This window comes from Crotalus tigris, unplaced genomic scaffold (genome assembly GCF_016545835.1).
Source record: "Crotalus tigris isolate CLP2741 ecotype Arizona unplaced genomic scaffold, ASM1654583v1 scf7180000021050.780039, whole genome shotgun sequence".
NCBI lineage: Eukaryota > Metazoa > Chordata > Lepidosauria > Squamata > Viperidae > Crotalus > Crotalus tigris.
The window spans coordinates 449,053-476,151 of record NW_024098328.1 but is presented as its reverse complement, the minus strand read 5'-3'; the positions used below and the strand labels follow the sequence as shown (position 1 = coordinate 476,151).

General features: G+C 40.6%; 1 protein-coding gene across 17 annotated transcripts in view; it reads left to right on the top strand.

The window, feature by feature from the left end:
- The window catches only part of LOC120319950 (ephrin type-A receptor 5-like), a 518,483-nt gene that overhangs the window by 71,609 nt on the left and 419,775 nt on the right, over positions 1–27,099 (top strand). For 14 of the 17 annotated variants that reach the window (XM_039369333.1, XM_039369346.1, XM_039369345.1 and 11 more), the window contains 4 exons: positions 673–765; positions 6,121–6,210; positions 9,514–9,668; positions 26,879–26,969. In XM_039369333.1, coding sequence (XP_039225267.1) covers positions 673–765; positions 6,121–6,210; positions 9,514–9,668; positions 26,879–26,969 — 429 coding nt within the window. Of the gene's footprint in view, positions 1–672; positions 766–6,120; positions 6,211–9,513; positions 9,669–26,878; positions 26,970–27,099 lie in introns of those variants that run through there. The other 3 variants (XM_039369341.1, XM_039369339.1, XM_039369352.1) reach the window with 2 other exon arrangements.

Sequence of the window (27,099 nt, the reverse complement as noted above, 5' to 3'; positions counted from 1 at the left end):
AGTTCACATTCCCCCCCCCCCAGCATCATCTAACTCTAAAAGCAAAAAGTAAAAGATGGCTACATTTCCATCTGTTGTCAGGGCAAAAACATCCAATGTTAGCAGCATTGACGCTAAGATTAGGAACACTCCCTTTAAGAAAGTGCTCCTAATTTCAACTCATTACCTGTATAAAAGACACCTGGGAGTCAGAAATCTTGCTGATTGATAGGGGATCAAACACTTATTTCACTCATTAAAATTCAAATCATTTTATAACTTTTTTGAAATGTGTTTTTCTGGATTTTTTGTTGTTATTCTCTCTCGCTGTTAAAATAAACCTACCATTAAAATTACAGACTGACCATTTCTTTGTCGGTGGGCAAATGTACAAAATCAACAGGGGATCAAATATTTTTTTCCCTCACTGTACGTTATCACCTAAATACTGGTGATTTACCCTTATGTTGCCTCTGCATAATGGAACTTTTTATTTTAACTAAATAATTTCATAAAATTCTCTTTATTTGAGAATGTCATTATGAAATTATGGGTGAAAATAGTCATTAAGTTATAGACTTGGTAGTAATTTGCTATAGATAACCCAGTTATTCCAGTAATTCCATCCCATCTTGAGTAAAACAATTTATAATTGGTATTATATAGAATGCAATTAATTTTTTATTGTTTCAGGAGGCTTTATAATTGGTGGAATAATATCACCTGAACAAAGAGAATCTAGGAAACCTAAAACGAAAGTTGCTACGAAATCTGTTTCAGAGATGGGTATGGTCATCAGAGCATTATATATGTAGATCAACAATCTTTCTAAATTACAAGTAGTTCTTGAAGTTCTGGCCATCCCAGCATTCTAACAATTGTGTCTAATCTGGCAACCAGCTTACATTAGCATCACATGCTCTCACATGCTCTATAGCAGGCACCCGAAATCCTTCTATGCTCATGCTTGCTTCTATCACAACCTCCTGCATCCTGTAGTAACCACTGCAAACTGCACTACTATAATCCTTGCACATTCTCTCCACCCTGCAGCAGCTATTCTAAGCTCATTTGCATGACATATGCCCCCATGAACTTTCCTCATGTTGTACCTGCCCTTGTGTGCCCTCGCCCACCTCTCAGCAGCCATTCCAAGCCCTGCTGTGCGCATTTGCCCCTGCCCCTCATATACCCTCCTGCAACCTGCAGCAGCTAGCTCAAGCCCCCCACACTTTCACCAAACCTGCCCCTCATTCATCCTCCTGCACTAGCCCCAAAGCCCCATTATGCTTATGCCTGCGAGCCTGCTTGTGTACTGCCTGGGACTTGCAACTTCCTGTCGTCTTCCTTACTGACTTTAGTTGTTGAAAACTGGCACAGGATTGCAAGGAGGACCTTGGTTAATGAAATAGGGACTGTGACATTTCGGTTGTTAAATAATGTGGTCTCTGGATATCACACTTTTACAGGCATGTAAACAAATTTCCACATAGAATACTACCACCCATTTTATTTTGTAAAAAAGCTTGTAGGAGTATAGGAATAAGATAATGCTGGAGAATAATGCTGTGTTCCTCAGCCCTTTATAAATTATTATTTTAAATGTAAAAAATTAAGTATACAGCTTGACAGATATCAAGAAAGAACATATTAGTGTAGAGACAGACTAATTGATATGGTTAATTCAAAATACATGATGTATATATTATCTTTTTGATCAGTAAAAATAATCTCAGCACTTGCTGTGCATCTGCTGCAATCACCAGAATTGCAGCAATGAGTTTCTGTTTAAATAAGATACAATGGAACTTTTCTGCAATCATCCTGAGCATCGGAATATCTCTGAAATTCAGAAAAATCTAAAAGAAAAGATCATTTTCCAAGAACATATTTGGTATGAATATCAAAGTTAATCAAAATTTATGAGCTCTGCTGAATTTGAAATAGAAAAATAGCAGGGGAGATCTTTCATATCTACCTATTAACCTTGAAAACAGCACTGTTGGCAGTTAAGTAGGGCAGAATATTTCAGAGTATTTCTATTTATCCACTATTATTGGTTGTAAGACATTGACAATCCTGATTAGAGGCTAGGGGTATGTAGGGGAAGATCAGTGATCAAATACTTTTTCCATTCCAGCAGTCATATAAGAATGTTGTGTTATATAGAGAGCACCACTATTTTCTCTTCCTCAGTAATCAAGACTTACATATATGTATAATATGAACCTTGGGAAGTGCCGACAAGTAGTTTGATACCGTCATGGTGATATAATATCTATATAGATTTGGAAAATATTCAGAACCTATGTTCCTTGAATTGGGCAATGGGTTTGAGAGACTGGGGTTGTTGTTGTTAACTGCGAAGTTGTGTCCGACCCATCGCGACCCCATGGACAACGTTCCTCCAGGTCTTCCTGTCCTCTACCATCTTCTGGAGTCCATCTAAGTTCACACCTAGTGCTTCAGTGACTCCATCCAGCCATCTCATTCTCTGTTGTCCCCTTCTTCTATTGCCCTCAATCTTTCCCAGCATTAGGCCCTTTTCCAGTGAGTCCTTCCTTCTCATTAGGTGGCCAAAGTATTTGAGTTTCAACTTCAGGATCTGGCCTTCTAAAGAGCAGTCGGGGTTGATCTCTTCTAGGACTGACCGGTTTGAACGCCTTGCAGTCCAAGGGACTCGCAGGAGTCTTCTCCAGCACCATAGTTCAAAGGCCTCAATTCTTTTGCGCTCAGCCTTTCTTATGGTCCAACTTTCACAGCCATACATTGCAACTGGGAAAACCATGGCCTGGACTATACGCACTTTTGTTGGCAGGGTGATGTCTCTGCTTTTTAGTATGCTGTCTAGATTTGCCATAGCTTTCCTCCCCAGGAGCAAGCGTCTTTTAATTTCTTGGCTGCAGTCCCCATCTGAGGTGATCTTGGAGCCCAGAAAAATAAAATCTGTCACTACCTCCATTTCTTCCCCATCTATTTGCCAGGAATTGAGAGGGCCGGATGCCATGATTTTGGTTTTCTTAATGTTGAGTTTCAAGCCAACTTTTGCACTCTCCTTCTTCACCCGCATCAAGAGGCTCTTTAGTTCCTCTTCACTTTCTGCCATTAGAGTGGTATCATCTGCATATCTTAGGTTGTTGATATTTCTCCCGGCAATCTTAATTCCAACTTTTGATTCATCTAGCTCTGCCTTTCTCATGATGTGCTCTGCATATAAGTTAAATAGGCAGGGCGACAGTATACAGCCTTGCCGGACTCCTTTTCCAATTTTGAACCAATCAGTGGTTCCGTGTCCAGTTCTCACTGTTGCTTCTTGACCGCATATAGGTTTCTCAAGAGACAAATGAGATGGTCTGGTACTCCCATCTCTTTAAGAACTTGCCACAATTTGTTGTGATCCACACAATCAAAGGCTTTTGCATAGTCAATGAAGCAGAAGTAGATGTTTTTCTGGAACTCCCTAGCTTTCTCCATGATCCAGCGTATGTTGGCAATTTGATCTCTAGTTCCTCTGCCTCTTCGAAATCCTGCCTGTACTTCTGGTAGTTCTCGATCCACATACTGCTGGAGTCTAGCTTGTAGGATTTTAAGCATAACTTTACTAGCATGTGAAATGAGTGCAATGGTGCAATAGTTTGAACATTCTTTGGCATTGCCTTTCTTTGGAATTGGAATGTAAACTGACCTTTTCCAATCCTGTGGCCACTGTTGAGTTTTCCAAATTTGCTGGCAAATTGAGTGTAGCACTTTTACTGCATCGTCTTTTAAGATTTTGAATAGCTCAGCTGGAATACTGTCACCTCCACTAGCTTTGTTGTTGCTCAGATTTTCTAAGGCCCATTTCACTTCACATTCTAGGATGTCTGGTTCGAGGTCAGTGACCATCTCATTGTGGTTATCTGGGATGTTAAGCTCATTCTTGTATAGTTCTTCTGTGTAGTTTTGCCATCTCTTCTTAATCTCTTCTGCCTCTGTTAGGTCTCTGCCATTTTGGTCCTTTATCATGCCCATCTTTGCATGAAACGTTCCCTTCATATCTCCAATTTTCTTGAAGAGATCTCTGGTCCTCCCTATTCTGTTGTTTTCTTCTATTTCTTTGCACTGTTCATTTAAGAAGGCATTCTTATCTCTTCTAGCTACTCTCTGGAATTCTGCATTCAATTGGGTGTATCTTTCTCTTTCTCCTTTGCCTTTCGCTTCCCTTCTTTCCTCAGCTATTTGCAAAGCTTCCTCAGACAGCCATTTTGCTTTCTTGCATTTCTTTTTCTTTGGGATGGTTTTAGTTGCTACCTCTTGTACAATGTTGCGAACTTCCATCCATAGTTCTTCAGGCACTCTGTCTATCAGATCTAATTCCTTAAATCTATTTGTCACCTCTACTGTATATTCATCAGGAATATGATTTAGTTCATACCTGAGTGGCCTAGTGCTTTTCCCTACTTTTTTCAATTTAAGCCTAAATTTTGCAACGAGAAGCTCATGATCTGAGCCACAGTCAGCTCCTGGTCTTGTTTTTACTGACTGTATACAGCTTCTCCATCTTTGGCTGCAGAGCACATAGTCAATCTGATTTCTATGTTGACCGTCTGGTGATGTCCATGTGTAGAGCCGTCTCTTGGGTTGTTGGAAAAGAGTGTTTGTTATGACCATCGTATTCTCTTGACAAAATTCTATCAGCCTGTGCCCTGCTTCATTTTGTACTCCAAGGCCAAACTTGCCTGTTATTCCGGTTATCTTTTGGCTTCCTACCTTAGCATTCCAATCCCCCATGATGATAAAGGACATCATTTTTTTGGTGTTAATTCTATAAGGTGCTGTAGGGCTTCATAAAACTGGTCAATTTCATCCTCTTCAGCACCAATGGTTGGGGCATAGATTTGGACTATTGTGATATTGAATGGTTTGCCTTGGAGTCGAATTGAGATCATTCTGTCATTTTGGGGATTGTATCCCAGTATTGCTTTTCCTATTCTTTTATTGACTATGAAGGCTACTCCATTTCTTCTGAGGGATTCTTGCCTACAGTAGTATACCTGATGGTCATCTGAGTTAAATTCACCCATTCCTGTCCATTTTAGTTCGCTGATTCCTAAGATGTCGATATTCATTCTTGTCATCTCTTTTTTGACTACATCTAGCTTGCCTTGATTCATGGATCTTACATTCCAGGTTCCTATGGAGAAAAGATCTTTACAGCATCGGACTTTCCTTTCACCACCAGATATATCCACAGCTGAGCGTCCTTTCGGCTTTGGCCCAGTCGCTTCATTCTTTCTGGCGCTACTAGTACTAGCCCTCTGCTCTTCCCCAGTAGCATATTGGACACCTTCCGACCTGAGGGGCTCATCTTCCAGCGTCATATCTTTTTGCCTTTTAGTACTGTCCATGGGGTTTTCATGGCAAAGATACTGGAGTGGTTTGCCATTTCCTTCTCCAGTGGATCACATTTTGTCAGAACTCTCTGCTATAACCTGTCCATCTTGGGTGGCCCTGCACGGCATAGCTTATAGCTTCATTGAGTTACGCAAGCCCCTTCGCCACAAAAAGGCAGTAATCCATAAAGGGGACTGGGGACTTAATAGTTTGCATTTTGTAGCAATATTGTTTGCATTAGAATAATTGAGAATAAGTTCAAATTAATTTTGCAAATGTTTTATGGTTCATTTTTCCTGATGGATATATAGCGTATGACTTCATTTGTCTTTTATATAAACAGAAGTTACAAAATAGTTGGGCCTCACCATTTTTTGAACAATCTATGATTTTTGTTTAAATTTGAACTAGTAAAATTTCTAGGCCTGTTTTTTAATAGAAAATAAAGGTAGTCGTTGCTTAGCACTTAAGGAAAGATTTGATATTTGGACTTATAATTGACTTCCTATTGACTTCCACATTGATTTTGCTTTCCGCAAGCAGTAGGAAGTCACAAATCAAGGGCAAGTGAGAACCTCACTTAACAACCCATAATCCTTATTTAATGAAGCAATGGGGATTGCTGAGATTGCTGTAGCTAAGCTATGTGGTCACATGACATTGCATTCCACAATTGCATCACTTAGCAATGGAAATTCTGTTCCCACTTAGGGACTACTTGTAACTATGTCTACCCTTCAGCCTAGTCCTCTGTATTTTGTTTTGCAGAGAATTTGCATAATAACTCAATTATCAAGGAACATTTTTCTCAGCCAGCTGTTGTTTTTGATGAAACATCTAATCAACAAATTCTTCTAGGTGAGTGATATGACATAGTTTTAAAAATGTTTATGATAAATATGAGATTTGTTTAGTGTATGGTATGAAATACATAGCAGCAGTAAAAATGTATGAAAAGAACACATAATAATACGATACACATACAATGATGTGTGGTTAATTTTGTAAGATATAAAAAATTATATAAGAAGTTATATATTAAGTTATAAGATAAATTTTAAAATAAGTTAATTCATAAAATAAGTGTTCTATATATTAATATCTAGGCCATTTATCTAATTAAGCATGGTATTTATTAATTGGAGGAAGTCTACTTTTCCCCTGTATAAGTTCTCAGATGGCAATTAGTCACTACATGATCCAGTGTCTTCTGGGCGGCACCTTGTACAAATATGAGAAATTGTGCTTTATTCTAATACAAGTCTTTCAAAAACTACAGTCATTTTCTTATGTGGATGGGTCCCCCTGACTTTATCAGCACATACATTGATCATTTCCAATACTATTTGTAACATTTTTTCTGAAGATATATCTATCTGGGCTCTGGAGATATTTTAGCTGATCTTTTTAAAAAATAATATTTTATTAGTTTTCTAATTTTACAATTAAGTATTTAAAAAGCAACATGGTGACTGGGTTAATCAATAGTTCAATAACATACATAAATCTTTAGTATAACTCTCAAGTTACAACATCAGATATTTCCTCTCTTTTTCCCTTAATATCTACTATCTCATATTAGGTTAATACAGTTCTTATTATTATCAACTAAGTAAAAACATCTTTGTTACATTTATCAATCATTTTTAGTTTATACATATCTTAATTGTGTTGTCATTCAACCCTTGTATACAATCAATGTCCTGTTATTGCTTTTTTCCCAAGCTTTAATTTCCCATCAATATTCAAATTAACATTTGATATTTATAATTTCCAAGCTTTAGAAGTTTCCCTTATCTCAATTTCTTCCTTTTTCCCTTTGCATAACAAAATCTAATATTCTAAATACACATCTTATGTATTTGAATATAGTCTTGTTCTGTTTTCTAAAAGTTATCTATTTTCCAACCATATTAAACCATTTAATTAATAATACAGTATCCCCTCTAATAATTCAAAACCATTATATGTATTGTCTGGGTTAACCAATAAATCAGTAATATAAATAATTTTTTTCGTTTAGGTCTAATTTTTAAAAGCTCAAATACTCCCTCTCTTTTTCTGGTAATATCTATTATCTCCTATTGAGCAAACATAATTCTTATTTTGAACTGACTTCCAAATATTTTATATTAGATGACCAAAATTTCCCTTATCTCAATTTTTCCCTTTTCATACCAAAGTCTTTTAGTATTAGTCTTGTTACCCATCTTACCTATTCAATTATAATGTTACTTTATTTTCTAAAAATTATCTATTTTCCATCATATTCAACCCTTTAGTTAGTAATATGAAACCCTCTCTAATAAATCAAAACCCTTATTTTCTTCAGCCATACTCTGGCTTTCTTCCTTTGCCAACTAACCTTCTATGTCAGTGCTTTTGAACCATCAAATAGTTCTCCCTCTATTATTCTATATATTATTTGGACTAAGAAAGACCATTTGATTGCAGTTTTTTTGGAAGAACTAGCCCATTTGTATTCATTAGATAGCCTCCCTATTATTCCAGTTTCCCACAATTGTCCTTATAGGTTTACCTTTCATTCAATCTGTTCTTCCTTTTCCTCAAATTTCTTCTGATTTTTGTAAAAAGTCTTTTCCATTTTCAATGTTGTCCCTCCCTTTTTTGATTTTTCCGTTGGCTGGATCTGTTGGTCAATTGAGTCCTCTGTCTTAGTGTTTAGTTGTTCCACTTCTCCTGTTATTTTCTGCATAGTTAGTTCTTTGGTTGGAGTCAAGATCTGGGTTTGTATATTTGTATATCTTGTTCCTTTATGTTGCATCTTATTTTGTCCCAAGCTGAAACAATGGTTTCATGTATTGATTTCAACATGGAAAGGATTGTTTGTCAAGTAAGGGTTTATAGTCCACCATCTCGTATAATAACATATGCTTCTCATGTAAAGTAATAGGAAAGCAATTTCCCACATATAGCTCTGAAAGTCAGTAAAAGTTTACATTCATAGTTCAAACAGCCAGATATGCTGCCCAGAAGTTCCTTCTTTGCAGCTGAGTTTTTCACAGGTGGTAGCTGTCAAGGTCAGAAAAGTTTTTTCTGGATTCTGGACTTCAAGCCAAGCCTCTTTTAGACAATAACAAGTTGTAATACCATACTTCGCCACAAGATGTCACCAATGCCATTTAAACTTTTTAAGTCTAAAGTTTTTATGATAGTTTTTCAGGTCTTATTTCTTTTTTTAGATAAAAACAAACGTCTCCAGTAAGAATAGGGACACTTTTAGTCCACAAGTTTCAAAAGCATATACATCCAATTAGATTAAAATTGTTCTTATATTTGCTCTGTTTCCCCTGGGTATTTAGTCGCCACTTTTCTGGTTTGCCATCGCGGTGCTGCGGACGCTGGAAGATGAGCTCCATCTTTCGCGTCCTAATTCATCCTGCTGGGGGACCCTGGAAAAGGTTGAAAGTCTCCTTGTAGGGGTGATGAGCAAGGAGGGGACCCCTGCTTGATCACAAGAGGACGGCAGCCCTTCTGTATGATCTGGGGAAACCCTCCAAACTGGCGGGGGAAAGACTGATCATAGCAATATGGCTCGTCACTAAGCTGCTGACAGCTGAAGTCAAAATCACCACCAAGCACCTTTAAAGCAACACGGATAAAACTGAGTGAGATCTGATCTTCTCTTTAAGGCTTTAAGTATTTTTTCCTGCAAAAGCTGCCCAAAGTATCTTCCCCCCTGTGTACGCTTCTTGTATGTATCTTCTTGTATTGCTTCCTTACTCATTTTGGCAAAGGATCTACTCTTCCTTCTCCTGCCAATCTACTGTCAACTTAAATAATACTCTGCCCTTCAGCAGATAAGTCAACAACAAAACTTCCATAAGCAGTGCAAAACTTTGTGCAGTTATTATTGCACTAAACTCAAAAATATACAAACACTACAGAGTGTAATTTTCTACATAGCAGAGGAAAGCAGAATCATAACCCATTTTTATGTATAAAATATTCTTAACTTTGCATATTATATACGCTACAGTTTTAATATTGCCTAGGGCACAGAATGTGCTTATGGCTTCTTTGTTATTATTTTATGAAAATATAAACAGATTCTTGCCTATGAGTGAAAGTGCGAGAATGCAGTATGTATTATCTAATATTTCCTTCTGTGAATATTGTTGTTTTCTGATTTTATAACAGAATGCATGAACAATGGTAGTTCACCTGTGTATTGCATTAGTAATGAAACATTGTCCGTTTATAAATACTTGAATACATCTTCATTTTCTTCTGGAAAAATAATATTACATCCATTAAAAGAAAAGGGATATCAATATTCCTACACAGACACATTGGTAAGTATTTTATTTCTTTTATTTCTAATTTGTATTTGCAAGATTAATACTTAATATTGCATTGCATTTTAGCCAATTATTCTTTCTCACAGAGCAGGGATTAACTATTTTTCTTCCAATCTTATATTAACAACACTTGTTTCTTCCCACTACTGTGGGCTAATTAATTTTGATCCTTTATGTTCTTAGTTTGTCTGGTGCCTTTATGCATGAATATGTTTTCTTTTTTCCATTCAGGAGGGATGCTCTAAACAGTTAATCACAAGTAAAGAAAAATAGGTGTGTTTATAGTGTATTGATAGAATGTACAGTTTGGGCTGAAAATAACTTCTGTTATATAGACTTCTGGAGTTCAACTATTCTTTTAGCTTAATTTTAAATGGTGTTCATATATAAAATACTCAGGCTATGAGATTATAAATAAAAACAGGTATGTAATCATTTTAACATATAATAGTTAACAATGAAAATTTTGTTGATATTAATAGTTGAAAATTAAAATTTTCACACTTAGGAGCATGTAATGTAAATTGTAACTTCTGAAAGTTAATATATCTCAGTCCAACTCCTCTCACAGGTTTATTGTAGGAAAAATATTAGGAGGAATGTGTGTTGGATATGTTCACCACCTTGAGTTATTTGTAAAAATAATAAAGGCAAGTTACAAATAAATTAAAAAATGTTCAGATGTGCAGAGAAAGAGCAACAAAGATGATTAGATGATTGGAGGCTAAAACACGAATGGTTGCACTAGTATATCTAAGGAAAAAAGGATTAGAGTGACATGATAGTAGTCTTCCAATATTCAAAGGGTTGTCATAAAGAAGAGGGGTCAGCCTATTCTCCAAAGCACCCAAAAGCAGGACAAAGAACAATGGATGGAAACTAATCAAGGGGAGATCCAACTTAGAACTTAGGAGAAATTTCCTATCAGAACAATCAATCAGTGGAATGGCTCGACTTCAGAAGTTGTGGCTGCTTCATCGCTGGAGGTTTTTAAGAAGAGATTGGACAGCCATTTGTCTGAAATGGTATCGATCTCCTGCTTGAGGATTGGGGTTAGACTAGAAGACCTCCAAAGTCCCTTCCAACTTTATTCATTCTGTTCTGTTTTATGTAATTTAAGATGGTGGCGCCTTGTTTGGCTGCGGCTGCTTCAGTTCTCAAAAGTGTTGGGGTTATGAACAATCCGGACTGAAGCACTTTTCAAAAATAGTGACAAGTAAGCAGAGTTGGATTGCTAAACTGTCATACGAATATCAGTCCATATTAGAGATGAAGTTATTTAGTGAGAGAGGAACTGTCAAGAAAACTGTTCTGGAGAATCTGCATGGCCTTGGATTACTAAGGGGGGAAAAAATCAACAACGGAGGTGCCGGGGGTTGACAAAGAGGGTGAGAGATCGGCTGCATTGTGTGGAGGAGCGGGGAGGAAGAAAGGGAATTACTGGAGGTGGAAACAGTGTCATGCTCAGTGTTTTGAGCAGTGAAAGCAGCATTTTGGGCAATGGGCAGAGTGGGGTGGCAGTCATTGCAACTAGGAAGTTTCCCTCCATTGCTGACCATCTTTGGAAGAAAAGGAGAAGTTGTGACCAAAAGAGGAAACGTGTCAAACGCGGAGGCCTAACATGTAGGCTAAAAGCTAAACCACACAGATTGGCATTTCCATTTATTTTGTTTGCAAATGTTTGCTCCTTAGAGCCAAAAATAGATTACTGTCATTTCTAGCTACCTACTCTGATAAAAACCCATTTCTTACTCTCTCTGGATTCTGTCATACTACGAAAGGGGAGGAGGATAAGCAAGGGGGTTTTATGACTCTCACTTCCTTCATTAAACTACAAAGTGACTGGATGTTGATTCTCATCAAGAGGACTGACCATCGCCATTCATTTATTCTCTCTGAAATCTCTCTTTTGCCGGCAGTGAGGGAAAAGGGGGGAACAATGCAATGCCTGGGATCTGGGAAAAGAGAGGATGAGTGATCATCGCCCAGAAGAACTGTGGGGTGGGGGCTGCTTGGAACACTTTAAAACATTGAAGGATGGGAGAGAATTGCCCAGATCCTGTCTAGCATGCCTGCAATCATTTTCTCTTAATAAAGATGCCTGTTGGAAGAGACATTCCAAGAGTTCTGTCTTCTTAAGATGTAAAGTGAGGTGGGTCCTTACATTAGACAGGATCTGCAAAATTAGTCCACCTGGAAGGGACAACCTTGCCAGGGGATTTTGCAAAAAATATCATGTCAGACAATGGAGCAGGGACGGGAGAAGCCCCCTGGAGAGGGAGCCGTTGCCCCGACTGAAAACTTGCCAGATGTCGGGATCTGAGAGGTCAGATTCCTCAGGAGAAGAGGTGGTGAAGACGTGTAACCACAAACCTCGGTGGTCAATGGGCGTTGGAAAGAAAGGCGAGTGGGAAAAGAAATCAAGAAAGGTGACCCTGAGACGGGGGGCCAACCAACCAGAATGAAAGCAGGAGATGGGGAAATTCCTGTATGCAAGCGAAGAGGAAGGAAGCTGGGCACCACACTCAAGCTGGATCCTACAGAAAGCTATTGATTTGATGAAGAGAACCCTCAGCTCCCTAGGAGAGGAGAATTCTGTGCCCTACGGCCACACCAGCTCCTGGAGCCACAACTGGAGAGACATCGAGGGGGAAATGGAATCTGCAGCCCCGGGGACATTCGCTGATCCAGTAGTCCCCACTCCCTGCCGACCCACAGATGGCGATCTGGATGGAAGACAATACCACTGATAATGAAGGCACCGATCCATTCAAAGACTCCCACTGCTGGATGTGAGATTCAAGGGGGAGCCGACACACTTGGGGTTTTTCCTAACCCAAGTCCTCAGCTACATGGAGGAATACAGGTGGCACATCCCCAGCAACAAAGCCCGTATCTGGATCATGCAATCTGCTCTGGATGGGCCAGCCTCAGATTGGGTAGTGAATTTGCACGACTCCAATGCCCCAGAGCTCAGCGACTTCAACCGTTTCATGTTCTCTCTGAGAAGGCGATTTGAGGACCCCCTGGCTGATCGCAAAGCCTGCGAAAGGATAAAAACGAGGTAAGGCAAATGCCCAGTAGCCGAATATATGCAAGAATTCCGGGCCATTGCCAGCAAACTGAACTGACCGGAAGACATCCTCCTTAGCCATTTCAAAGACGGACTAAACTATACGATGCTTCCCTGCCCTGAGGGGACCTACACCAACTCGACGAATGGTACATCCTGGCAGAGGAAGCAGAGATTGACCTACTGAACCACCGAGGAAAACAATGGAGCCGCTCACCGCCTGAGTCAACACGTGAGCCAGTGAAACTATTGGCTACAGCCAAGAAGCAAATGGGGTGTTTCAAGTGCAGGAGAGAGGGGCATCGGGCTGTAGAATGCTGCTCGAAAGCTTCCCAGCACAACCCAGACACATCACCGGCAAGCAAATCCGGAACGTCTCCAGCTAAGCCAAAAGAACCTGCCATGAGAGTGATGGAGGCTGTGGAATCCCCTACCTCTGCTCATCGGGGAGAAAGAACTCCAGCCTACACTGCAGGGCCAGTGGATGCCTCAGACGACAGCTCGGAGGGCAAACCCCTGGTAAGTGGACTCATTGCACCCATCCTCAAGACAGTGACTGTATTAATTCTCTCCATGCCCGAAGCTGTCAAGGTGAAAGCCTTAATAGACTTTGGTTGCAACCGCTGCCTCATTAGCCCGACGCTAGTAGGAAACCTGGGCATTCCGTCGAGACTGGAACAACCAATCTCATTTGGCCAGTTAGATGGGTCCATAGCGGGGGGGGGGTGCCAGCTACCGTAGCAACTTTACCAATCCACCTCTCCCTGGGCAAACATTTGGAAGACATAACGTTTGTAGTGACCCCAGGCATGGAATGCCTGATGATCCTAGGGATGGAATGGTTAAAGAAATGGAGCCTCTGGGTGAATTGGAGGACGGTAGAAATCAATTTCCCAAAAGGGGATCCTATGGACTTAGAACCCCAAGGGAATCTACCAAAATTAAGAACGGAAAAAGCATCCATGGGAGAGGAAAAGTGGCTACCAGAAATACCAGAGGAATACAGAGATCTTGCTGAAGTTTTCAGTGAGGAGAGGGTGGATGAGCTTCCCCCCCCCCCCACCGACCTACGGACTGTGCCATAGAATTCAAGTCCGGAGCAAAACTCCCAAAGCCCAGATTATACTCCATGAGCCCAAAGGAAAAGGAGGAAATGGAAAGATTCAAAAAGAAAAACCCTAGAAAGGGGATTCATTGAACCTGCCAAGCCTAAAGTGGCCGCTCCAGTCCTCTTTAGAGAAAAGAAGGAAGGCTCTTTATGCTTATGCGTGGATTATAGTGAAAACAACCTATATCCCCTACCCCTCATGAAGGACATGTTATCACACCTCTCGAAAGGAATTTTTTTTACTAAACTAGGTCTAAGGGAAGCATACTATCGCGTGAGAATTAAGGAAGGGGATGAATGCAAGACCGCATTTAACTGCCCAATGGGGTGCTACCAATTCAAAATCTTGCAATTTGGATTACAAGGGGGGCCCACAGTATTTATGCAATTAATCAATGAGGTACTACGGGAGCACCTATTTAAGGGGGTCCTGGTTTACTTAGACGACATCCTTATCTTCACCGAATCAAAAGAGGAAAATGTCAACCTAGTCAGAGCGGTTCTAAAGAAACTGTGAGCTGCCCACCTATATGCTAAACTATCAAAATGCGAATTCCACCAGGAAAGAATAAACTACCTAGGTTATCGCATATCCCCACAGGGCATTGAAATGGACCCAGAGAAGGTCAGAGCAGTATTAGAATGGACACCACTTCACACAAGAAAGCAACTGCAAAATTTATTACTTGCGGCTAGATTTAACAACAAACTGGGAGGTGAGAAACTGCTGTGTCATAATTGCAACAGAAACCCGGTTAAAGCCCTCTGTCTCAGATAGTGCTATTAACTCGATGGGATTTTCAACATTTTGGCTGGACTGGAGTTTTGCTTTTTGTGGTAAATCCCGGGGAGGGGGTGTCTGCTTTTATATAAATGACAGATGGTGTAATAATGCCAAGATGGTTTCAAGTCTGTGCTCCCCTGATGTGGAGCTTCTGACCACCAAATGCAGATCCTTCTATCTGCCTAGAGAATTTTCTGTTATCATTATCACAGCTATCTCCCCAGTGCAAACAGAGCCCTGAATGTTCTCTATCATACCATCAATGACTTACAAACTACTCACTCAGAGGGTGCATATAATGTAGTGGGAGACTTTAATCAAGTCAATTTGAAAGCTATTCTGCCACATTTCCATCAATATGGAATTTTGAACTTTGCAACCAGAGGGGTCAATACACTGGAACTTGCTTATTCCAACATCAAGAATGCATTCAAAGCTATCCCCCACCCTCACTTGGGCCCCTCTGACCATCTCTCACTGCTGCTTATTCCAGTATATAAACCTTTATTAGTCAGAGTGAAACCTACAGTAAAGCAGGTGAGGGTTTGGACAGAGGGTGCTATAGAAGCATTACAAGACTGCTTTGAGTGCATAGGCTGGGGCACTCAAGAAGCAGCTACTGACAACCAACATATAAATGTTGAGGAGTATGCCACCACAGTGTCTGCATGTATCCAAAAGTATATAGCAGATGTCTGTTCCTTAAAAGCGTTGTGAGGGCGAATGAAAAACTGTGGCTGATTTATGAGATCTACAAGATGCAGAATATGGTTTTTAAATCCGATGGCATGCTGGTACTTAGAACAGCCAGAGCTAATTTGAAAAGTGCCATAAAGGATGCAAAGCAAGCCCATTACCAGAAAATTCAGAACTTTTTTCAGGACCCAACAAACACCAGACTAATGTGGCAAGGAAGCCAGGCCATTGCAGATTATAAGGTAGCTCCATCGAGGTTCAAGGACAACACAGACTTCCTAAACAAGCTGAATACATTTTTTGAAAGATTTGAAGCATCAAATAGCACTCCTGCTAGGAAAGCTATGCCCCATCTTGATGAGCAAGTGCTCAGCTTTGATGTCATCTCTGTCCAGAAAACACTGCAGAAAGTTAACATTTGGAAGATAGCAGGTCCAGATACCCCTTTATGGATTACTGCCTTGTCGTGGCGAAGGGGCTTGTGTAACTCAATGAAGCTATAAGCTATGCCGTGCAGGGCCACCCAAGACGGACAGGTCATAGCAGAGAGTTCTGACAAAATGTGATCCACTGGAGAAGGAAATGGCAAACCACTCCAGTATCTTTGCCATGAAAACCCCATGGACAGTACTAAAAGGCAAAAAGATATGACACTGGAAGATGAGCCCCTCAGGTCGGAAGGTGTCCAATATGCTACTGGGGAAGAGCAGAGGGCTAGTACTAGTAGCGCCAGAAAGAATGAAGTGACTGGGCCAAAGCCGAAAGGACGCTCAGCTGTGGATATATCTGGTGGTGAAAGGAAAGTCCGATGCTGTAAAGATCTTTTCTCCATAGGAACCTGGAATGTAAGATCCATGAATCAAGGCAAGCTAGACGTAGTCAAAAAAGAGATGACAAGAATGAACATCGACATCTTAGGAATCAGCGAACTAAAATGGACAGGAATGGGTGAATTTAACTCAGATGACCATCAGGTATACTACTGTGGGCAAGAATCCCTCAGAAGAAATGGAGTAGCCTTCATAGTCAATAAAAGAATAGGAAAAGCAATACTGGGATACAATCCCCAAAATGACAGAATGATCTCAATTCGACTCCAAGGCAAACCATTCAATATCACAATAATCCAAATCTATGCCCCATCTATGCCCCATCCCCCAAGAGGATGAAATAGACCGGTTCTATGAAGCCCTGCAGCACCTTATAGAATTAACACCAAAAAATGATGTCCTTATCATCATGGGGGATTGGAATGCTAAGGTAGGAAGCCAAAAGATAACCGGAATAACAGGCAAGTTTGGCCTTGGAGTACAAAATGAAGCAGGGCACAGGCTGATAGAATTTTGTCAAGAGAATAGGATGGTCATAAGAAACACTCTTTTCCAACAACCCAAGAGACGGCTCTTCACATGGACATCACCAGACGGTAAACATAGAAATCAGATTGACTATGTGCTCTGCAGCCAAAGATGGAGAAGCTGTATACAGTCAGTAAAAACAAGACCAGGAGCTGACTGTGGCTCAGATCATGAGCTTCTCATTGCAAAATTTAGGCTTAAATTGAAAAAAGTAGGGAAAAGCACTAGGCCACTCAGGTATGAACTAAATCATATTCCTGATGAATATACAGTAGAGGTGACAAATAGATTTAAGGAATTAGATCTGATAGACAGAGTGCCTGAAGAACTATGGATGGAAGTTCGCAACATTGTACAAGAGGTAGCAACTAAAACCATCCCAAAGAAAAAGAAATGCAAGAAAGCAAAATGGCTGTCTGAGGAAGCTTTGCAAATAGCTGAGGAAAGAAGGGAAGCGAAAGGCAAAGGAGAAAGAGAAAGATACACCCAATTGAATGCAGAATTCCAGAGAATAGCTAGAAGAGATAAGAATGCCTTCTTAAATGAACAGTGCAAAGAAATAGAAGAAAACAACAGAATAGGGAGGACCAGAGATCTCTTCAAGAAAATTGGAGATATGAAGGGAACGTTTCATGCAAAGATGGGCATGATAAAGGACCAAAATGGCAGGGACCTAACAGAGGCAGAAGAGATTAAGAAGAGATGGCAAAACTACACAGAAGAACTATACAAGAATGAGCTTAACATCCCAGATAACCACAATGAGATGGTCACTGACCTCGAACCAGACATCCTAGAATGTGAAGTGAAATGGGCCTTAGAAAATCTGAGCAACAACAAAGCTAGTGGAGGTGACAGTATTCCAGCTGAGCTATTCAAAATCTTAAAAGACGATGCAGTAAAAGTGCTACACTCAATTTGCCAGCAAATTTGGAAAACTCAACAGTGGCCACAGGATTGGAAAAGGTCAGTTTACATTCCAATTCCAAAGAAAGGCAATGCCAAAGAATGTTCAAACTATGCACCATTGCACTCATTTCACATGCTAGTAAAGTTATGCTTAAAATCCTACAAGTTAGACTCCAGCAGTATGTGGATCGAGAACTACCAGAAGTACAGGCAGGATTTCGAAGAGGCAGAGGAACTAGAGATCAAATTGCCAACATACGCTGGATCATGGAGAAAGCTAGGGAGTTCCAGAAAAACATCTACTTCTGCTTCATTGACTATGCTAAAGCCTTTGATTGTGTGGATCACAACAAATTCTGGCAAGTTCTTAAAGAGATGGAAATACCAGACCATCTTATCTGTCTCTTGAGAAACCTATATGCGGGTCAAGAAGCAACAGTGAGAACTGGACATGGAACCACTGATTGGTTCAAAATTGGAAAAGGAGTCCGGCAAGGCTGTATACTGTCGCCCTGCCTATTTAACTTATATGCAGAGCACATCATGAGAAAGGCAGGGCTAGATGAAACAAAAGTTGGAATTAAGATTGCCGGGAGAAATATCAACAACCTAGATATGCAGATGATCCCACTCTAATGGTAGAAAATGAAGAGGAACTAAAGAGCCTCTTGATGCGGGTGAAGAAGGAGAGTGCAAAAGTTGGCTTGAAACTCAACATTAAGAAAACCAAAATCATGGCATCCGGCCCTCTCAATTCCTGGCAAATAGATGGGGAAGAAATGGAAGTAGTGACAGATTTTATTTTTCTGGGCTCCAAGATCACCTCAGATGGGGGACTGCAGCCAAGAAATTAAAAGACGCTTGCTCCTGGGGAGGAAAGCTATGGCAAATCTAGACAGCATTCTAAAAAGCAGAGACATCACCCTGCCAACAAAAGTGCATATAGTCCAGGCCATGGTTTTCCCAGTTGCAATGTATGGCTGTGAAAGTTGGACCATAAGAAAGGCTGAGCGCCAAAGAATTGAGGCCTTTGAACTATGGTGCTGGAGAAGACTCCTGCGAGTCCCTTGGACTGCAAGGCGTTCAAACCGGTCAGTCCTAGAAGAGATCAACCCGACTGCTCTTTAGAAGGCCAGATCCTGAAGTTGAAACTCAAATACTTTGGCCACCTAATGAGAAGGAAGGACTCACTGGAGAAGGACCTAATGCTGGGAAAGATTGAGAGCAATAGAAGAAGGGGACGACAGAGAATGAGATGGCTGGATGGAGTCACTGAAGCAGTAGGTGTGAACTTAAATGGACTCCAGAAGATGGTAGAGGACAGGAAGACCTGGAGGAATGCTGTTCATGGGGTCGCGATGGGTCGGACACGACTTCGCAGTTAACAACAACAACAAGAACAGGTCCAGATAATATCCCTGGACGTGTTCTTAGGGAATGTGCAGATGAACTGGCTTCTGTTCTCACAGATATTTTCAATCTCTCATTGCAGCAGGTAGTGGTCCCATCGTGTTTTAAGACCACCATCATTTTGCCAGTGCCAAAAAAGACCTCAATTACAGGCCTCAATGATTACCATCCGGTTGCATTGACATCCATCATTATGAAATGCTTTGAGAAGCTGATAAAGGACATTATTGTATCTAGCCTCCCACCAGCATTTGACCCGCTTCAGTTTGCTTACCAACCAAATCACTCTACAGAGGATGCTATTTCTTCTGTTCTCCATCTGAGCTTGAAGCACTTAGAGGAAAGAAATACTCATGTGTGTTTGTTGTTTGTCGACTTCAGTTTGGCATTTAACACAATCATTCCCCAGCATCTAGTAGACAAAATGGGCCTTTTAGGCTTAAACACTCCTTTGTGCAACTGGATTTTTGATTTTCTTACTAACAGGCCCCAATATGTGCGAGCTGGAACAAATATTTCTAACACCATTTTCTTGAGCACAGGTTCTCCTCAGGGCTGTGTCTTAAGTCTGCTGCTGTTCACTCTGTTGACCCATGACTGTTGTGCTAAGTTTGCCACCAACCATATTGTGAAGTTTGTAGATTATACAACAGTAGTGGGCCTTATTCGTGATGACAATGATGGTGCTTACCGCAAGGAGGTTGAGGGTTTGGTAAACTGGTGTAAGGAAAACAGTCTAGTTTTAAATACTGGAAAAACCAAAGAGATCATTGTCGATTTCAGAAAAGGCAGGTACAGCCACACTCCTCTGCATTAATGATTCACCTATGAAAATGATTACCAGCATCAAATTGGTGGGTGTGCAATTAACAAGTAGGCTGGCTTGGTTGCTCAACAGCAAGACAGTTGTGAAGCGGGCACAGCAGTGCCTGCATGTTCTGCATCACATGAGAAAAGTACATTTGCCTTCCCCTGTCCTTACCACTTTCTACAGAGGGACGATTGAGAACATCCAGTCATAAAGCATCACAGTCTGGTTTGGAAGCATCACTGCTTCAGACAGGAAGGCAGTGCAGAGAGTGGTGAGGATGGCTGAAAAGATTTTTGGAAGTTCCCTCCCTTCCATCCAGGACATAGCATATAAGCTCTGCATGAGCAGGGCCCGTAACATTGTCTGGGACACTACACATCCTCTTCATGACCTGCTTTCCTTATTACCTTCTGGAAGGAGGCTCTGTGGTATCCAAAGGAGAACATCTTCAGTCACAGTTTTATACCATACAATATTAACTTTGAGAACTCCTTCCGTTATGATTTCAAGATGGATAATGATTAATATTTATATGTTGCTTACTGTATACGTAAGGATGTAGGTCTATACATATGTTTTATATAGTATGTTTAAATGTGTGATGTATGTGTACACTTTGAGAGCAAGCAACTAAATTTGTCTTTGTCTATTCCTTTGCCGGGTTTCTTTCTCTCTCTCTCTCTCTCTCTCTCTCTCTCTCTCTCTCTCTCTCTCTCTCTCTCTCTCATTTGCATAGAGGAGACGTCTTCAAACATGATAAAGATAACTTTTTTCCATCATTTCATTTATGTTAAAAAAATTGCAAAGCTAATGACTCAAATTGGGGACAAGAATATGAGCAAATTATTCTCACTAACATTTGTATTCCATGGCATATTAATCTTTTTTTCATGTTTGCAAGTGTCTACCATTGTATTAATCATTCATTACCTATAGATTTATCTCCTTGGAACAGTGGCAGCTTATTTCTTCCTTTAAAATATAACTCTTTTCTATTATAATGTAAAGCTCTCTGATAAAGCTGTTTGGAACCTGGGTTTGCTCTCCACTATTGATTCTTGGAATGCAAAAAGGTAGAGAGGACCATCATACAAATTTCACTCAAAATACGTTATTTTTCCCTGCATTCTCATCCTCAGTATCACCTAGGGCAGGGATCGGCAACCTTAAACATTCAAAGAGCCACTTTGACCCATTTCTCACAGAAAATAAAACACTGGGAGCCACAAAACCCTTTTGACATCTAAAATGAAGATAACACTGCATATATCCTTTTTTATCTTTATGCTATGTATAAAAAAACCAAAGTGTGTTGCATTTATCAAATCAATGAACTGCTACAAAGAAAACAAATTTTTATGCAGGAGAAAGAGGGGGAAAAAAACGCTTTCTCCTTCATCCCAACAGGTGAAAACAATTTTAGTAGCTTATCTACCATCTTTAAATACAGCATAATTCTCCCCATACCTCATCTCTTAATTAAAACAAAAATCAAAATATTTCATTAAGTGTTCTTTACTAAAAGTCCAGTAAGGACAACATATATACATATTTTCTCTATATATGTATATCTTTTTCCTCTCCCTCTCTCTCTCTTTCCTCTCCCTCTCTCTTTCTGCTCCCTCTCCCTCTCTCTCTTTCTTTCCTCTCCCCTCTCTCTTTCTCCTCTCCCTCTTTCCTCTCTCTTTCTCTCCTCCTCTTCCTCTCCCTCTCTTTCCTCTCCCTCTCTATTTTCTCTCCCTCTTTCTCTCTCTCTCTCTCTCTCTCCCTCCCTCCCTCCCTTGCTGCGTCTCCACCACCAATGTAAGCCCTGCATGCGAGGAAACCCATCACTGGGAATTAATTGTTTACCACTTCCAGGCAATGGGAGAGGAGCGGGCCGATTGCCTTCCCAGCAGCCAGGACTCCAGCACACCTTCCCAGCCAGCAGGGCTAACAGTAGCACTGGTTGGGGATCACAGGGGCTGTGCTCCCTCAGGGCTGCAGCTTGCGGGAGGGCTGGCCCACTCAGCAGAGACTCTGGTGGGGTGCTCCCAGGGAGGATCCCAGGGCTGCCCTGTGCGGCTTCTTGACCACATGTGCCTCGGATGGAGCCAGCTCGGGAAAGGGATTTCCTGGCCACGCTTCTCCCAGGGAGTGGGGCGCCCGGGTGCAGGGTCAATCAGGAGAGAGAGATGGGAAGCAAAGCGCAATTGCCTCTGTCTGTCTGTCTGTCTCTCTCTCTCTCTCTCTCTGCAAATGATGGAGGAGGACTGGAGCCACAATAGAAGGCTGAAAGAGCTGCATGCGGCTCCAAAGCCACGGGTTGCTGACCCGTGACCTAGGAGAACAGCAGATTTTCTTATCAAAATATTGGAAACTGAAGTTTAAATGAATAACCTATTCTAATAAAAACTATTGAAATCCCCAAACTTTTGATAGAGGTCCCTCAGACTTGGATAGAAATGGATGGAAGCTTGAAATCTGTTAGCACAGAAGTCCCTAACCTTTCTGGGTTGGTGGCCCGGAGGAAGGGGTAGGCACTTTAATGCACACATGCAAATGGGGGCACATATGCCACAAACAGGGCCACAAGTGCAAGTGCAACACTCGGGGCAGCACTAGCACCCCCACTATGCTCGGGGGACGCTAAGGCCTGCATGATGCTCACGGTAATTCTAGTGCCTATGCATCCCAAATGGCTACTAGCGCCTGCACAACACTCAGGGCAGGTAGCGCCTACACAAAAGTTGCAGTGGCGCTAGCGCGAGTGGGGGGATGAGTATGTGCACACACACGTATACTGGCCAACCACTCATGCAGCTGGTAGTGGGCTGCAGCCCACAGGTTGGGGACCCTTGTGTTAGCACATTAATCTTTAAGCAAGGGGGAATTTGCTTAAAGATTTTTGTTTGCAAGATGTCCTTAAACCAGGAGTTACTGTTTTGTTTTTCTTGTGGCAAGAAACTAGTATTGAAATTTTGTGGACCAAATTGTCCTTGTTTAGCGGTCACAATTGAAACTGGAACGGCTTTACTAAGTACTGCAGACATTATGTACAAAACCACATGACCATGATAAGTTTAGATCACTTCCCTTTTGATCATTAAGTGAATCACTGGGGTCATTAACTATGTTCAACTTGTGACCATGGCTTGCAATTTTGCTTTCGTGTTCTCCATTAACTCTGCTTGTTAGAAATCAGTTATAAAGCATGCAAATGGAAATCACATGACTGGAGGATGCTGCAATGATAATGTACCAATTGCAAAGCATCCAAATGGTGATCATGTGACTGTCACAATCATAAATGCAAGAAAAGTTGGTTGGAAAGCTGGGGAGTGGGTTTATACTTCAAATACAGTATAAGTTTAAATAGTCACTAAATGAGACAATTGGTACAAAAAGGACTTACGTTTGTCATATCTCATATTGTTGACCATATTTTAGGTCAATAATGGAGCTAACAAAGAGTTAATTAGCAGTAGCATGTAGACTTATATACCATCCCATATCTCTTGACAGCATTCTCTGGGTAGCTTACAACGTCAGCATACTACCCCCAAGAATCTGGGTCTTCATTTTACTGACCTCTGAAGGATGGAAGGCTGAATCAACCTTGAGCTGATCAGGATCAAACTCCTGGCAGTGGGCAGAGTTAGCCTGCAATACTGAATTCTAACCACTGTGCCGCTAGCGCTCCTAATTCCATTTCTAGTTAGAAGCAAGGCATAGATTTGAGTCTAGTGGAAGGAATGTCTCCTTCATCAGTTTAGTTTTGCTTCAAAGAGAAGAGGAAAGGCTTCATGTCAAAAGTGAAATCTTAAGCTTCATAGATGAATAAAAGTAGATCTACCAGATTTCTATCCAAATCCCAGCTACCCTAGGAATTACATTTGTGTAAATAATTTTAAGAATTTGCCTCAAGTGAACAGTGGAAGAGAGGGAGGCCATTAGGTTATTTGTTTCTTACAGAAAAAGCTGCAGGGGGAAAAAACATCTCTGTTCTGGAACCTGAACTAAGATGCTTTGTAATTCAAGTCCAGGCAGGGTCAACTCAACGCAAAAATGGTTTTTAAACAAATATTTATTCCAGGAATTCTTAACAGAACTTACTTTCTGACCGTCTGACATTTGTCCATTTTACGTAGGTAAAAACAGTAATTCCTTCATACTAGCTCTAGCGTGGTTGTAGACGATGTCCCTACATGCATCTCCATGCTGATTTCACACAAAGGCATTCTTCACAAGCTGACACGTAGCCAGGATATCCTGTGATGAACTTAGTGGCCCCTCCCACTGACTTGATGAATATAGGATTCACTAAAACAGCTAAACTACATTACCCATAAGCCATCTCTTAGGGAGACAGCGCTTAACCTTTTAAATGCCAAACATTCTAACATACAGTTCTCACAATGATACAACATTAACTCTGTAAATGCTATACACAATAACACAATTCTCAAGTATATACTCTAGCCAGAAGATTACATAACTGGTCCAGCACAATCTCCGTTTTCTATTAATAGATGAATCAGATTGGAAATAAGAGTCTAGTGTTTGCCATTATCAAATTCTAACTTGTTTAGGGTGTACAGTTGCAAATTTGATCATCTAAACTCTGATATTGAGACCAATTAACAATTTACAAATAAACAACTATTCTTCCCATCAGGAACTGGAAAACATGAGCCCTGTTGTGCTGTTAAGAAATATATAGTAGATTGAATGTTGTTTTATAAGATAATTCACAGACTCACGAGACGTGCATTTTCTTTCTAAATATATCGGTTCTGATATCCTTCATACTCTGGTGATAGGCTGTTCTTGGTTTTTTTAAGGAATAAGCTACTCTTTGATTTTTCTTGGAAATGAATGGAAATCTTTAGGGTTATGATGAAATGACATAGAGTTTAGCAATTAGTTTTCAAGGCATTTGCAAAACACCTGGATATAATGTTTCAATAATTAATGAAATGATGTGACTCACCAGAGCATTACTGTCTCTTAATATTATTAGGTATAGGATTCTGTAAGCCTATTCCTGCCTCTGACAAATATAATTTGGATTTAGAGTACAACCAAAATGCAACTAGTGTTGTAGATCTTAGAGTAGAATAATACGATACGATGGAATAGAATAGAATAGAATAGAATAGAATAGAATAGAATAGAATAGAATAGAATAGAATAGAATAGAATAGAATAATGGAGTTGGAAGGGATCTTGGAGGTCTTCTAGTCCAACCCCCTGCGTAGGCAGGAAACCCTAGGGGAATAGCAGGTTTTCTTATTATCAAAATATTGGAAACTGAAGTTTATATGAATAACCTTCTATTCTAATAAAAACTGTTGAAATCCCCAAGCTTTGGATAGAAGTACCTCAGACTTGGATAGAAATGGATGGAAGCTTGAAATCTGTTAGCATAGAGGTCCCTAACCTTTCTGGGTTAGTGGCTTGGAGGGAAAGGAAGGGGCAGGCACTTTTATGCACACATGTAAATGGCGCATATGCTGCAAACAGCCATAAGTGCACGTGCAATGCTCGGGGCAGCACTAGCGCCCCCATAATGCTTGGGGCGGTGCTAGCGCCTGCGTGATGTTTGTGGTGATGCTAGCACAAATGGCACGACACTCAGGTCAGGCTAACACCTACACAAAACTTGCTAGTGCGAGTGCAATGCTAATGCGTCTGGGCACTTTGCGAAAAATAAGTGGGTTTTGGGTTGCAGTTTGGGCACTCGGTCTCCAAAAGATTCGCCATTGTTGCTATAGGCTGTCCTACTAAGTTCCTGTCCCAAACTCTGGAAATCATTCTGCACAGAAAGTATATCTTTTGGGGACAGATCATTCGTGCCAAGATGTACAATAGCATCAACCTCATAATCCTTACTGGCATTCTTGACTATTTTAAAAAATACACCTCTTGTCTCTGCTGGCAGTAGCACGTGGCAGACACCTGACCTCTTTCAAAACCTATCGTTTTCTAAATTTACTTCCCTTGTAACTGAATCATCAACCAGAAGGTAGCTTCTCTTTTTGGATGCCTTGCTCTTCTTGCACAACTAGTGTGTAATATCTGATTCACACTTTACTCTATCCCAAACCAGTTCTTCGTCTTGGACCATGACCCCCTGCTTATTTGAGTTGTCATCATCATAACTACCTTGACCTGCCACCTTAGTATTCCTATTAAGATCAGCAAGGACACTGTATCTGTTGTGCACAGTGAAAACTTTGTATTTATGATTCACAGCTTTCATCCTGCTAGATTCCACGGTTGTCCATACTGCCTTTTTCCTGCAGGATCTTTGTGGTAGAGGGGGCTGATAGCATAGTAGCTCAATTGAGCAGAATGGCTAATTTCTGCTTGAAGAGATGGACTAGAGACGCTAGATAAGCAATCTGTCCCTGCAGATTACTGATTTGTTTACAAATATGACAAAGTCCAAATTTGAAAAGAGTACCCCAAAGACATCTGCAAAACAAGTATTTCACTGAACTAATCCAGACATTCTGAAATAAAATAAAATTGTAATCACAGATGCACTTACCCTGAATGTACTACTGCTGATTTAGAGTTTTAGTTATATGATTTGTGGGCTGCTACCTCGCTTAACTGGACTTTGTCTCACAGAAAGCAGCTCTTCCCAACAGCCTCTGGGAAATTCAAATATTATGCAGATGCAACCAGCAGCTCAGCTTCCCAGTGCTTAACTCGCTCCACTGGACTTTATCTCAGTTCCCCTAACCTCATAGCTAACAGCTCTTCCCAGCAGCCTCTGGGTAATTCCAATGCAATGCAGATGCAACCAGCAACTCATCTTCCAGGTGCTTACCTCGCTTCACTGAACTTTGTCTCAGTCCCGTTCAACCCAGCTACCAGCTCTTCCCAGTAGCCTCTGGAAAATTCAAATGCAATGCATAACCAGCAGCTCCATCTTATTTTTATGTAGATAGACTTAAGAGTCAAGATTCAGATTAATTTTAAAATTAAAGAAAATAATTTGCTATTATGTTTCCAGGGAATAAAACATGCAATTAAAATTATGCTTATGGCTCCCATTTTTCAAGGTTTTTCACATTAGTTGTGGTAAACTTCTTCTAACACTCTATGATCAAAGCTATTGTTTGACTGCTGGAAACTACTTTTTTATTCCACCAGGTAAGCGAACTGATATTTTTCCTATTAGAAAGGGTGAAAATAAAAAGAAATGCAAACATTTAATAAAGTAAATATTTTTATTTTTTGGGTAATAGTATCATCATACAGGTAGTCCTTGACTTACAACCAT